Consider the following 15,268-nt stretch of genomic DNA (forward strand, 5'->3'; position numbering starts at 1 on the left):
CACCACTAGTAATTGTTTCTTAGTTCAAATATTTGTATTTGAAAGCAAGAAATGGTACGGTAAATCTATCATGTACCGACACTTTCTGAAAATCTTTAATCTTCGCTTTTTTAAATCAGTTGTAAATGTTTATCCTTCCAATGCACAATCAATACTTATGAGAAACAAACAATAAACTAACTACAGTTGATGATCAGCCACAGAGTACCATGGGCCAGTCACATAGAAAAAAAAACCATGTTCCTCAATGATTATGCAATAATACCTGTTAAATGCACATATATTGCGCTAAGAATCCTTGATAATTTTTTGAGACACTCCTGAAGATCAGTATACTCTTGAAGTACTTGATAAGACTTTGATAATACCAGACATGACTTTACCGTTATTTCATATTCCGAAAAATATCAATCGAATTTGTTTTATAAGTGTATACAATGTAATTTAAAAGCCTGAAAAAAAGTTGACGAAGTCTCATCTTTAAGAAAAATCTGTGGGGGGTTGCGTAAAAAGTGGGTAAAGGGGATTGGGGCTCTGGAGGGGGATATGTATGACCATAAGTCGCCTCTTACAAAATACCATACTAATTGATTCATAGGGGACAAGAGTTTGCTTGCCGAAAATTTGTTGACACTGGGGGCCCTTGGAGGGAGGTATGGGGCCCTCTTAAAGTTGACTGGAGGAAACTCTGGGTTAGTGGAGACATGCATAATCGTAAGTTCTCTCTCAAATTCCATATTAATTGATTCAAATTGAGCGAAGTTCACACGCATTAAACCTATTGCTTAGTATATATTTCTAAGAACATCATAATGCTGATAATTTGTTGGTTCAGTCGACTAACGCGTCGTTTTTTCACCATAGGATATCTCGGGTCTTATGTTTAATTCATACACCAGAAAAATTTCATAAAATCAACGGAAAAACTGCTTAGAGTGAAAAAATGGATCGTTGGAAAAGAAGACATGTCGCCATCTATAACTATAGTGAAAATATAGCCACGTTCCAGTTTCGTTTGGTACATGGAATCACTGGGGGAATCACCGTTAACCCTTCTTCATGATCTCAAGCCACTAAAAAAGAAAAGAGTAGCAGCTATGGGCGCAGCTAGTTTCACTGAGGTATTTGTACTCCCAGGATATTGCAGATATGCTATTTTGATACCTTTGATGTGAATACCGTCTTAATATTTAACTTTGACCCCTTCTCTCAAGTCAAAGCTTAAGGTTCAAGTGACCCCACAGCACCTCTTGGAAGCTCCAGCTTCCACTTGATCTCCCATGCCATATTCTGGATACTTTGTTTTACTAACCTGGTTAAACAAAGTATCTTCCGATTTACATTACTACTTCATCGATGATAGATTCTCGTCCCACAGGGACTTACAGTGTCAAGACTTTACTATAGGTTTGAGATGATTTTTAGCCCTTCTCAACCCCTCCTCCCAAAGTTCTCAATGCCCCACCCCTGCTAGAAATTTCCTGAAAGTTTCAACTTTATCTGCCAATCTAATCCCAAGACAGTGAAGATACTCCATTTTCATAACCTGACAATACATAGTAATTTTTGTGTTGTTTCGCTAGTTAATCGTAAGTAGATTCTAAGTCCTGTAGTTTCTTTTAGAGCTAAAAAGCTTAGGCTCATCAGAGACAAAACGTAAACCACTCCCCAAAACTAAATTTGAATCCCCCTACTCCTCTCCATTCCTTCTCCTACACCGCCTGAAAGCTTTGGCTCCATCTCCTGAGCCGTTTCTGAGAAATATAATAGCCATAATATTTTGATAACCTGGATGCACAAAGTCTCTTTTGATTTACCTCTACTCTCTCCTCAAGTCCTAGTCCAATGTCTATTCCCACTCCCGTAATACTCCTTGAAACAACCAACTCTATATCTCAAGCCATCCCCCAGATATTTTAAACACGGCGTTTTGATAACTTGGCTACATAGAGCGTCTCTTCATTTAACTTGCTTCAACTACAAACAAATTAAAAATTTCTTAGGGTTTTCTAGTGCAGAAATGCTCTGTGAATTAGAAAGAAAAATTATTTGGCTCCTTCGATTCCAATAAAACAAAATCTGAAATCCCCTGGACCTACTTCACCTCCTTCTTTCACTAACTGCCCCTTAAAGTTCTAACTTCACCCCCTCCACTCCTAATATATGGCAAACATGGTATTTTGATTACCCGGACGGACATCGTGTTTTTCGATTTAAGTTTCCCCTTCCCCCAATTCAAAATATAATGTCAGGTTCCCCACCCATAAACACCCTTTAAGATTTTCAGCTTTTTACCTAAACGCTGTTACTGAGACATTGCATATATACTGTTTCGATTAATTGACAAACCAGAGTGTAATTTGATTTACCTCGCTACTCTACTGTGCATAGATTGTAAGTCCTATTGGATTTATGGTTCAAAAGGCTGTTGGTGGAACAGAGACAAAAATTGTTTAGCCCTCTCCTTCAATCGAAATGATATTTGGAGGATACTTGTCTTTTCCCTCGTCTCTCCAACAGTACCTGAAAGTTTAAATTTTATCCTCCAAATCATGCCAAGATTAAGGCCGTATTCATGATTTTTGTCGGGGGGAGGGGGTTAACTTTCTTGGGGGTATTACAAAAACTTCAAATAACGCAGCAAAAATTACTTTCAGAACTATCCCTTTGGATACGGCCTTGGTTGCAGCACTCCTTTTGTCAACGCTTTTCCCCATAGAGAAAATTGATATTTCAGTCAGACTTTTCCAACGAATAATAGACATCCTAAAGCAGCCTGTTTCGTTTGGTAAAGCACTATCTTAAGAGATGCTAACCAGTGCTGGTTAACCCGGCTAACAAGTGACAGTGCAGATAGAAAACATAATGGAGTCAGGAGTCTCGCTGTCGTTGTCGTTTGTTTGTATCATTCTCCCATTGCAAAAATGATATTCTAAAATTTAGCCTGACTCAGCGTTGACTGCGAAATCTGTTCCTGGTATTGACCATCTCTTCTTCTAGTATGAAATACAGATTCTTAGACTTTTAGAGCGGGATTTTGCAGATGCTTTAGGATATCAGACGGGACATTTAAGGGGTGCAAGTGGAACCACTGTTTGTATGGGTGGTTAGCCCAAACAACGAAGGAGGATTATCCAGATAAAATGATGGTTCAGAAGATTAGTAAGACTCTATAACCTTTGGACTTATCCTCAGCTGAAGCAATGGCAATCCTAGAAAGAGCCTAGAGGTAACATCTTGCGGCATTGACCTCACTCAAGCTATTTAGCAATGATCACGAGCCCCTCTGCTGCTGCTGAAACCATAGCATTACCAGTCACTTCAACTAAGTATTTGATGCTGTAACATAATTAGTAAGTTAATGCCATAAAATAATACATCTTTCACAGGCTATAAAAATATGATAAACGAGGAACAAAAATCGTGATGTTTAGAAGCGAAATAAAAATTTATGATGAAATGTAATACACACCAAGCGTATGGAAATGTCTAGCCTCAAAGCATCTTCATGTTCATGGGGAGCATTTCACATGTTTTGTTCCAGTGCCACGGACGGGCAGGCGAGTCTTTCTAGTATAGGGAGTTTATTCTCCTATAGCTTGGGGGTTGAAGGTTTTGTATTTTCGCCCTGTGGGTTTTCGCCAACATGGAACCGCATGCTGAGCACTAGGCGCGCTTGGGTCAGCCCCCATCCTCACCTTCTTAATGGAGTGCTAGTACTCAGGGTTTCCTTAAATAGAAATAAAATTTTAGTTTTTCATGAACTAAATTGGTTTTAAAATACATCTTAGTTTTAACATGTCCCCACTTAAATTTAACTCACCTCCATTGCGTTCCACCACTTCTATACCAGTGTTCAAAACCTTCCAACTTAAATCTTTAGCATGAAAAGCATGAAAATTATGAAAGAAACTTTTTTTAATGAAAGGCTAGTTTATTCAAATTTGCGTACATCCCCAATACTATTTCTTTCCATCATACTTTTCGAAAGGTTTCCTTTTATTGATTTCAAACCACTTTTTTTGCCATACTGCGTTCCTAAACCTATAATTTAGATTAGAGTACACTTCCAATCCAATTTTTTACCACTTCACTTCTCAAATCCCTTCCTTTTATTAATTTAAAATTACTTTTTCCGTATTACACTAATAAACTTAAATTATTCAGATTTGTGCACACCCCCATACTAATCTCTTATCGCAATACTTTGCGAAAGGCTTCCTATTTTTTATTTCAAACCATTTTTTCCATACCGCGTTCCTAATCCTAGATAATTTAGATTCGCGTACAATCCCCTACCAGTTTTTTTTTACCAACATACTATTCAAAAGGCTTTCTTCTTTTGATTTCAAACCTCTTTTTTCCATGTCACGCCACTAAGCCCAAATTATCTAAATTTGTGTACACCCCGTAATAATTTTACCAGCAAACTATTCAAATTCCTTCGTGCGAGTAATTTTAACCCTAATTTCCATATTGCACTCCTAAACCTAGATTTTTCAGATTTTCGTACACCCCAACATTAACTTTTCACCATCATACTATTCAAAACCCTTCGTTTTAAGTTTCAAACCATTTTTCTCCATATTGTGCTTCTAGGCTCAGATTATTCAGATTTGCATATACCCTCATAAGGATTTCTTACCACCATACTATTAAAAGGCCTGCCTTTTAGTAGCCTTAAGCCTAGTTTTCAATATTGCATCCTCAGACCTAGATTATTCAGATTAGTGCATACACCTGTACCTTTTTTACCACTAAACTTTACAAAAGCCTTTCTTATATTAATTTCAAAGCCCTTTTTTCCATATTAGGCTCTAAACTTAAATTATTTATATTTACGCACACCCCCAGCCAACTTCATATCATCACACGTTTCAAAAGATTTCCTTTTATTGATTTCAAACAACTTTTTTCCATGCTGCGTTCCTTATATTAGTTCATGTCGCATTTTTCTCATTTGAAAATAAAGATTGTAACTAGCTCCACTCTCTGCATAGATTTTAATATAACATGCTTTTTTACATAACCATTTTACTGGTTAAAACCATGAAAGATGAATTTTTTAAGCCGTCATTATACCTCACAAAGGAAGCATTTAGCTAAAATGCAAAAAGACCCATTTTCGCTGATGTAGGATTAGTTACCCATTCATGGAAAACTAATCCTACATCTGACAGCGTGCTATAAATAAGGGTTTAATCCCGATATACCTTTTTATGGAAATGTTTAAGCCAGGTTGTATCGTGCTATTCACAGTCATTAGCAGTTAGGGTAAAGAGGAGGATAGATGGTGATTAATGCCTAATCCAAATAGTTGATGGATGTAAGTTCAACCTTCTGCTAGAGTAACGAAAGGCACATTGAAATAGAAAATTCAGAAGCGTAATTCTACAAGAAAACTAGATAAAAATTTTCCCAATTTTTTTTTTAAGGAAGGGTATTTTAGCTGTTAATTCAATATAAAGATTTATAGTAGGTTAAGTTTGGGTATACCTCCCCTTACTTTTGGTAGGGGAGGGGGGTGTCCTTAATATAGATAGATCCTTGCCTGTTGGTAACTTTGAGACATATTCATTTTAGAAAATCTTGATGTATCATGCTCCAGATTGAATACAAGACTGATGAAATTTACATTCTAGTTTCTGTTTTTATACCCCCCAGGGAACAATGGGAATTACCCGGTCCTGCTAGCAGAATAGAGAGTCACGTGACGCTTCTGTTTCCTGGAAATAGCGGGACACCCTTTGTTGCTCATGCTAGTAGAATAGCATGCCTATGTTCCTAGAAAATCAATAGACATCTAGACTGTATAACAGTTTTGCTCCTAGATATAGCAAAAAATCGTTTGTTTGCAGACAGTAAAAGGTTATGCGTGTTTGAAGCATGAAAATAATGGGTTAAAGTCAATTCGGGCCGTGTCCTTACTTGAGGGACCCTGTACGTTTTCCCTGGCCCTTTCGGGTTTTTTAAGTAATTAACATAACAGACACTTGTATCCTGAAGTAAAAAAAAACTCTATTCTGTAACATCCAAAAGTAAACATTCCCTATTAACAATCACCTGCGTCTTGAAGAAAATTAATAACACCTGCTTCTTGAAGGAGCTTCTGAAAAAAAGTGTCCGGACCGGGATTCGAAGGGATAGGGCTCTACTTGGTGCTGGAGCCCTATCACTACTTACTGACCTCCCTTTTTACCTTATTCACATCAATTTTATTCTCATGAAAACACTAATCCCTTTAAAGTACTTAGCTAGTATCCGGGTTGCAGCGGTAGCTAGCAACCTAATAAGAGACGATCAGGTCCAATACTACGAAATATAATAACCCATAGCTCCTAAAAATAGTCAGTCATCAAAACAAGAAGTGCCCTATCAGAACTACCTTTTCCAAAAGCGCTATCTTGGAATCTTGCTGTCCCTTGGCTTGAACAACAAGGGAAATATAATGGCTTGAAAATCAAGAGAAGTAGCTGAAACCACGATATTCTCCATATACGGCATCGTTTTCTATTCTTTCTTTCCTTAGATAGCGAGGCACTTGAACATCTTAGAAACATGTTTAATGGCTTATTTTAAATTAAATTGAAGGGAATTAATACCTATTGTAATCAAATTTATTTTAAATATAATCAATTTTTACGAAAAATTACATTTTTTATAACACTTTAGCAGCTTATGTTATTATCCCATCAGAAATTTTTCACCTCTACATACTTTTGTAATTGAAAAAAACATGTGAAACAAAATCAATATTTTTACAAATCAAAATCATTAATTTTTTATTTAAAGCTTTCATATGTTCAACGGTGTCTAAGCAGATGGAACATTCTTCTATAGTTTCATTGCTGTGTTGGGAAAGAGCGACATCAACATGATTTTCAGACTTAGATTTTCTGCTATTTTGACGCCTTTTGATTTTAAAGTTAATTTTCCAGTCATTGGGAAAATATTCAACCAACACAAACCAACACAACCAACACATTATCTTGTTCGTTCATTGGATTAGCAACTAAATTTCCAAGACTTTCCGATTACTTAACTCAAAGATTCAGTAAGGGTATGCGCCTTATTCTAAAAAGTTCCAACTCAAATTGTTCATTTCTAAAGCTACTAGTAACAACATTACTGTTATTTTGTTGAACTGTTAGGTCGATTAATTGACATTCAGAAAGCCTCTTGTTTTGATGTCTACTTTTCTTGTTGCTCTGGCGAATAAATTCAAAAGTAAGTATGCTGTAATTAGTATTAATTAAGTAATAATTCCGACTGAATAGCTCTTCGAGTCGTTCTTGGTATTAACTGAATTATTTTTCCTCCTCTTCTTTAACTAATTTCTGAATTACTGACAATCTTTTTACGTAATCGCAAGGATTTGTCCTTTTGCTTCATCAAACGGGTTATCTTAAGTCATTCAATCAAGAGGCTGGCAAAGTCTAAAAGAAACGAAATGCAAGCCTGGTATCTGTCGTACCATTTGGTGTCCGTTGTATTTTAGTCTTCCGATATTTACGTACTTTTGCTCATTTTCATTTGTTGAAAATCTAATGGTGTAATCCATAAAGGAAATTTGCATTTTATTATTTTGCAAGTCTTAAGATCAACCTGGCTAAACATATTGCATAAAATAAAGTTTCCTGGTACTCATGGAAGACCCTGCAATAGTATAGTTACTTACTGTTCAAAATGTTTTCACTCGAAAAGTTCAGAGGCAAAAACTGACCAAGTTAGTGTGTGCTTGCATGCTGGAAAATGGAAAGTATTCGAATCTAAAACAGACTTTTGAATGGGTTCTTAAAAAAATCTTCGTAAAAACGGGTATTCAAAACTCGTTTTAAAACGCGTATATTAAAACAGACTTAATTAAATTGCACTTTAAATTGTCCGTGCTGAATTTGCTTCCTATCAATTAATTGTTTTTGGATGGGAAAATGGTTTAAACAGTCTATGGTATAAATATTTACTTATACAGACCAAATTTGAAAGAAATACGTTTCTATGATTCAAATATGCACCCTTCAATCAGGAAAGCCTGGTCTTGGTCCAAAGAAATGGACTGTATCCTTTAGAAGCTGTTAAGACGCCTCAGATGATTTACCATTTTTGTATAGTTTTCATGAACAAAAAAAAGAAAAGAAAAAGAAAAGCACATATATTGCCGTATCGTTTTCTAATTAATTGTTATACTGATCTTTCCCAAGAAAAACCACTCAAATGTTTAAAAACAATAGTTTTTTCGGAAGCTAGAGCGATCTCTCATCAGAAAAGATAACTTTCATATAACAACGTAACTTCAAATTCTGACAAAATATGCCTTATAACTTGAATATAAATAGTAATAGTTCAGATAATTCAAATACACATCAACTACCGACTAATGAAAAACAGATTGATAAGATCCATCAAGTAGGTAGCGAATATGATTCTGCATCAGGCTATTGGTTACCGTCAGATTTTTCAGGGCAATATCAGCTACCGAACCATATAGAGCTGATGGCCGAAACTCATCAAGTATGCAGTGGATATGGTTCTTCACATGACTATAGTCTATTAAACCAGAATGGTCCCAGATTAGGTTTCAGACTGTCCGAGTCAGATAGATATCAATTGCCGAGTATTATAGAACAAATTGGTAATTATTATCAGGTAGGTTGCGAATATGAGTCTTCGTCAGACTATCACCTACCATCCCAATTTCGTCCCCAATTGGAACCAGCACATTTTTTAGATAAATATCAAATAACGAGATCTACAAAAGAAATCAATAGGAATAATCAAGTAGGTAATAGATACGATAGCTCATTGGATCAGCCATCACCTCATCGCACTCTCCAATTGAATTTCAAAGCAGTCAAAAGAAAACCCGCATCAGTCCCATCTGCGTTAGCTTGCATAACAATCCAAGGTATACAGTTGAATTACAAATATAACAACGTGGCTTGCAAATTTACAGTCGACTGCGTCTTAGACTTGAAAAAAATAGCCGAAAAGCAAAATAATCTATGGCTTTTTCGGGACAAGCTACGGCTCTTGATAAGAAGACCCAGGGTATTTGCCACTTTTCGACCAAATGGAGGGGCTTTCGTATCTGGTTTATTTCCACCAGATGAGGCGGAAAAAATATGCCGCAGGTTTGCGAGAATAATTCAGAGGACTGGTTTCAATTGCCACTTTCGAAGATTTAGGATCGTAAATGTAGGAATTTCCACTAAACTACCGTTCAAATTAACAGACAATATTTATTCTGATCTTAAGGGTCTTAACCCCTCAACTGGCATTAAAGTTATCAGATGTGCGAGCAAACCTGGGACTTCAATTAAAATTAACCGAACTATAAATTTAACCGTTCATGGAAATGGCGCCATTTTATTTCGAGGAAAAAGTCTTGCCGACTTTGAGTCTGGCTTGAACAAGATTTATCCGTACCTGTGGAATGCACGCAAAACTGACTGAGAGCACCAAACGTGAAAAAATATTTGTTTTGTCCTCGTATAAAGAAGATGAATTTTAAGAACTTATGGTAATGAGAAAGCTTTATATTTTGTTCTTTTGCACTGCGCACAACTTCCTAAAAGTCCCAGCTAACATTTATTATATTCTAGTTTTGGGGATTTCTTCTCTAATCCTAATTTATTTATTGATACTTTCAGCATTAAGTCAACTACTTGACACGACAAAATATTAAATAAATACAAGGTTAAAAAAAAGAAAAGAAGCAAAAAAATCAAATACAAAAGAGAAAAATAACAAATGGCAAGAACTGTGATAATAATAATACAAAATAATTTAAGGCGTGGCTGAACTAACAAAGTACTATAAAAAAATAAATTGATCTGATTAATATTGAGCATTCACCAGGCAATTGAATCAACACGCCAAATAGCAGAAGTTGTCCCACCGTTTAGTTACCCTGTAAGTAAACTAATATTTCCCATCCTTTTTTTTAACTTTCCAGCATAAATTTTAAAATTAGGCCGGTAAGTTGTTTGATATTGACCGAGACTAATAAAAACCTTGAATCAGCAATGTCAACATTCTTGATGATTCAAAGTAAATTTCCTAGATCATCACGTTATCTTCCGTTCATCATGGTTGCAGCAGTAGATTCAACCTAGTAAAGAACAAACCAAGGCCCATGGTAATCAAAAATCAAATAAAACGTTTAAACCAACGCTGGCTAACGATAAAAATTCCATTTGTGGTTGCTTTGGAATGATAATTATAATCTAAATAGACTTAATAGCAAAATATTATTTGAAAACAAATTTAAGGGAATTTCAAAGAATAGCTTAAAACCACACAAATGCTGTCGGATCGAAACAAAAAGTACATCATTGGAATTTTCTTGGCCCAAAACCTTATTCTGAAGATTTACATATCTGGTTTGAACAATAAGGAAAATGAATGGGTAGCCCTGATGTGTCCTCTTTTTTCCTTCACTGCTAGCAGGGCACTGGAACATCATTGACAGCTGTTTAAGGACTCATTGTAAAGAGAACTGATGCAGCTGCGTGCTTTTGTAGTTAATAGAGCTTAAGTTTAAACTCAAAATCCATGTTTGACAAAACCTGCATCTTCGCATAAAAGATGGTGAATAACGTCATAATCATAGGTTATAACCATAAACGAGGCTATAGTAAAACTGTATCATGACATCGGTTCTAAAGAATTCGGTACAAGTATATAATGACATAAAGCTACTTGGAAGTGATAAGTGGATTAGTATTGCTAACTGTTATGCACCAAAGACAAATAAGTTCTCCCTGAAACAATTCTAACTGATTGTGAATGCATGTGGCCCTGTAAAAATAATTAGCGGGGGACTTTAACCTACACCACAGAATGTGGGACAGTGTATCACCTGAAGATTCAATTGCTACCTCTTTAACCAATTACATCCTGGAACCCCAAAATAAGTTGTCCCTTGTCACGCCCACAGACCTAAATACACGGCTGAACCCACAGACAGGCAAGTACTCAACCATTGACCTCACTTTCACATCAACAGATATGGCAAATAGTGTAGAAATCCAAAAACCCTGTGACTTTGACTCAGACCATGAGATTTTATCATTGAAACTGGAGATTAACCCAGTAAGGGCAGGGTACCAACCAGTGAAATTGTGGAAGTTCCAAGAAAAACTCTGGGACTCTTGGAAACACAACTTAGACCAAAAGGCTTTAGAAATTAAGACAAGTGATGAGTCAGTGGAATCACTGTCTAATAAGATTACTTCAGCTATCATAGCCTCCTCAGAAAGAATATTTGGCTACAAACAACCTCATCCAAAAAGACAAAATTCTACTCCGGGATTAAACAGTAAATGCCAGAAAGCCTACCTAGAGAAGAAAAAAGCAAAAAATAATTTCTCTAGATACCCCTCAATTGAGAATAAAATAGTTTTTAAGCAAAAGACAGCAGAATTCAAAAAGACACTGAAAGCTGAGACACAAGATGGATGGAGAAGGCTCATTGAAGACAAATTTAGCCACAACACTCCTGTTCAGGAGCTATGGATAAACTTCCAGATTTTTTTCAGGCAAAAAAAGAAGGAACCCCATCCCTGCAGAAATACAGATGGGTAAGTCCACAGAATCTTTAACCAATGGTAAATTTCATCTCTTCTTAGAAAAGTTTCTGAATGTAGTTACTCCATTACAGTCCACACCCCACCAACCTAGTCCCAAAAATAGTACTGCACCCTTTCCCCTTTTTAGCTCCCAGGAAGTTAAAGACACCATTTCAAAGCTCCAGCCTGGTGCAACTGTCCCTAATGGAATTCACAATTTGATGCTGAAAAATTTGCCAGATTCATTTGTTGAGCTTTAACAGAGCTATTCAACAGACCTGTCATAGAGTCAGCAATACTATCTGAATGGAATAAGGCAATAGTGATCCCACTTCTCAAGGCAGGCAAAGACCCTAAGCTGGTTGATTCCTACCGCCCCATATCTCTCACTTCTCGTGTTGCAAAACTAATTGAGAGGGTAATAAAATAAAAAATTTTAACCCCTTTATCAGACCACATCCAAAGTAATCAGCTTGGCTTTTAACCTGGAAGAAGCACCACAGATGCCCTAGTTAGACTAGAGCATCTAATAAAACTTAGTTTCAAAAAAGGAAAAGCTGTCCATGTAATATTTCTAAACATGGATTCAGCATTTGATAGAGTTGATGTGGGGCAACTAATCAGAAAGCTATCTGTAATGGGTTTACCAGATCTACTGGTAAATTGGATCCACCAATTCTTGATGGGCAGGGAGGTTGAGGCTTCCTTGGGTGGCTCCTACTCAGAGTTTAAGAGAAAAGCTTACAACATTGGACTCCCTCAAGGATCTGTTCTAAGTCCAATTCTCTTCTGGGTGTATTGTCATGATATAAGCCTGGAAAATGTCCTTGGAGAAGAGCTGTTTTAGTGTGTTGTTCCACAAAATGCATAACCTGGCTGCTTTCAAACCACAGGTGAAACTGAATGGACAAGGGATTGTAGTTGCAGAACGTGCACACTTTCTGGGAGTTATATTTGACCATAAAATGACACGGAAACCCCATCTGGATGAGCTGATTGGTAGTCTCAAACAAAGACAAAATTTCATTAATGCTCTCTGCCTTGGAAGAAGAGGTACCCCCACAGCCGTTGCCTCAACTATTGTCAAGTCAGTGGTGATATCCAAGATAGACTATGGATCATTTATATACGGATCAGCTAAGAAATGTCTCCTGAAGAAACTTGACACTACGCTTCATCCAATCTTAAGAAGGGCCCTTGGTGGCCTAAAATCTACTCACTCCAGATCTACTACTCAGTCCCTTCACTCCAGAAGAAAATATCTGCTTGCAAGATATTTTGCTAAGAAAATAAGACTCGGGAACCATATTATCTACAATGAAATTATTAGCCACCACAACCCTGACATCCGCTTTAAACCAACAGAGATGTCTTCTTTCCAGATATTCCTTTGCCTTCCGGGCATGGAAGAGTTCATAGAGAATGGCAGGCTGACTGTCAATTTGAATGATGGTTTTCCTTAGGGCCTTCAAAGGAATTAAGGAATTGATTATTCCTAAGATCACCATAAAAAAAAGGAGGGCCTCCCCCAAGCACTGATGAAAATCATATTCCTGAGAAAGCAGGCAGAATATGAGGAATACATTCAAGTTTATACAGATGGCTCAAAGTCAGTAACAAAATGCAGTTGTGCAGTAGTTATACCCTCCCAGAGCCTGTCTCTTTCATACCGTTTACCCCCTAGCCTGACAATTTTCTCTCCAGAGCTTATGGCAATTAAGTTTTCACTTCAAGCCACATCAAGCCAAACAGAGTGCAAACATCAGAAGTATATTGTCTGCACTGATTCACTTTCAGCTCTGGATTACCTCTCACACCAGCAACACCAAGCAAGAAATGTTGCCATTGAGATTGAAAATTTGGTTGCTCAACTTGCAAAAAAGGGTATATCTGTTCTATTCATATGGGTTCCAGCACACTGTGGTATAACAGGAAACGAATTAGCAGATCAGGCTGCAAAACAAGCCTCCCAACTAGGCCTGATCACTCAAACCCCTATTACTGGTCCTGAACTTCTTTCTTCAATTAGCTCAAAAATTTTGGAAGAAGAAGAGGCCTGGCTCCATTCTTCTCATACTCAGCTCCTCGATCTCTATGATTATAAGCACCCTTCAAAAGAAATGTACCTCACTTCTCGCATCCTTTCTACCTGCCTATTTCGTCTTAGATGTGGCCATGCAAAGACAAAATCAACACCATTCTAGTGGAAAATGGCTCCATCCCCCAACTGTGACACATGTGGAGTGTATGAAGATATACGTCACATCATCTTTAACTGTACAAAATATGAAAAAGAGAGAGAGGTACTAAGAAATTGCTGTGAGAAGGCATTTAGTGGATTCACAATGCGTTCTGTTCTGGGACATCACACACCTCCTCCTTGAGCAAGACAACTAAGCACAAACCTTTTAGGTAGATCCGCTAAGACTACTGGTTTGGTTCATTCCCTATAATTTTTTTTTTCACCTATTTAATAGGATTTTTAGAATTGCCCTATTTATCATTTTAGATATATTTTATCGGCATTTGGTTGTATAATATTGGTTATAATGTGTAAAAATTGTATTACTTTTTATTATTGTGTTGTACATGTATTTTAATTGCTGTTTGACAATGCATAGTTGCAGTATCTTGATTCCCATTTTTCAACGCAGGCAGTTGCTGCAGGCAAATAACCCCCCCTCCATTAGCAAGTCAAGTGATACTGTTCTGGTTCAGTGAATACTGACTGAAGTGACACCCAAGCAAGCTAGTGATTATAGAAGGCACAGAACAACTGAGTGATACGAACGCATATGACCTATTGGTCGAACGCGTCAAACCCCAAACAACAACAACAAGTATATAATGTTGACTGGTAAAGTAAACTTATTAGTTTTAGTTTGTAATTCAGGATTCATTAAGAGTTAGTTTTTTAATGCTGATTTCAAATGTATGTTAAAAGTATAGTACGTATTTTTAACCCCCTAATATAGTACCTATATTGTACGTATTCAATAAAGTTTAAAGCTACTTACATGAGAAGTTACGTGGCTAAAAAATTTGCCTGATTTTCAAAAAAGAATACCAGCAAAATGGTAAGCAATAATCATGGAAATCACGTCATGAAATTAAATATATTAGATAGTCCTATCGAAGGGTAATTAAAACTACAGTATGTGTGGTGCTAGAATTAAAAAAAAAAACACACTAGAGCCATATTTCAATCTCTAGACTTGGGAATCATCTTTAAATCTTGTTAACGTTATAGTTTTCTGTTTTACAGGGTTTACCAGTTGTTACCAAATAACAACCCCCGTGGTGCATGGGCAAATCTGCATCAACACAATTCTCCACTACATACCCCATTCATTATGTAACTCTACACCACACAATTCTGTAGCCATGGGATTTGAAGGGGCAGTAGCCGTCCTCATAATTAAGATAACTCTGGGCAAGGCAATAAAAACGAGTAGAAATTAAACCTGACTAAATAAATTCAAATTCATTTAATGAACAAAACGATTAATGAAGAAGCATTAACCATACCTGCTGTAATATGGTTTAAATTTAACGTTAGCTATGTTTAAGGTTGTTTTACAGTAGCTAGATTATACATTAGAAGTTCAACTTGCTGAATCCTAATCCCCAAGGAAAGGTTATGATCTAATGAATTACTTAACTCAAAGATCCAGTAAGGGCATGCGCCTTATTCTAAA

General features: G+C 36.6%; 2 protein-coding genes across 2 annotated transcripts in view; one reads left to right on the forward strand and one right to left on the reverse strand.

Annotated features, from left to right (window-relative positions):
* Positions 1 to 3,531: 3,531 nt before the first annotated feature.
* LOC136037188 (mitogen-activated protein kinase kinase kinase kinase 4-like) overlaps positions 3,532 to 15,268 on the reverse strand; it is a 43,587-nt gene continuing 31,850 nt past the window's right edge. The window contains exon 7 of the transcript XR_010619880.1: positions 3,532 to 3,730. The gene's annotated coding sequence lies outside the window, so the exon portion shown is untranslated. The remainder of the gene's footprint in view (positions 3,731 to 15,268) is intronic.
* On the forward strand, positions 8,311 to 9,453 carry LOC136036781 (TATA box-binding protein-like 2). Its single transcript, XM_065719108.1, has one exon. It carries the CDS (start codon positions 8,311 to 8,313, stop codon positions 9,451 to 9,453), a length of 1,143 nt encoding a protein of 380 aa, XP_065575180.1.

This window comes from Artemia franciscana, chromosome 16, assembly GCF_032884065.1.
Source record: "Artemia franciscana chromosome 16, ASM3288406v1, whole genome shotgun sequence".
Classification (NCBI taxonomy): domain Eukaryota; kingdom Metazoa; phylum Arthropoda; class Branchiopoda; order Anostraca; family Artemiidae; genus Artemia; species Artemia franciscana.

What these genes read in the sequence shown, in the direction of transcription:
- LOC136036781 (XM_065719108.1), top strand. Translation starts at nt 8,311, where the DNA reads ATGCCTTATAACTTGAATATAAATAGTAATAGTTCAGATAATTCAAAT.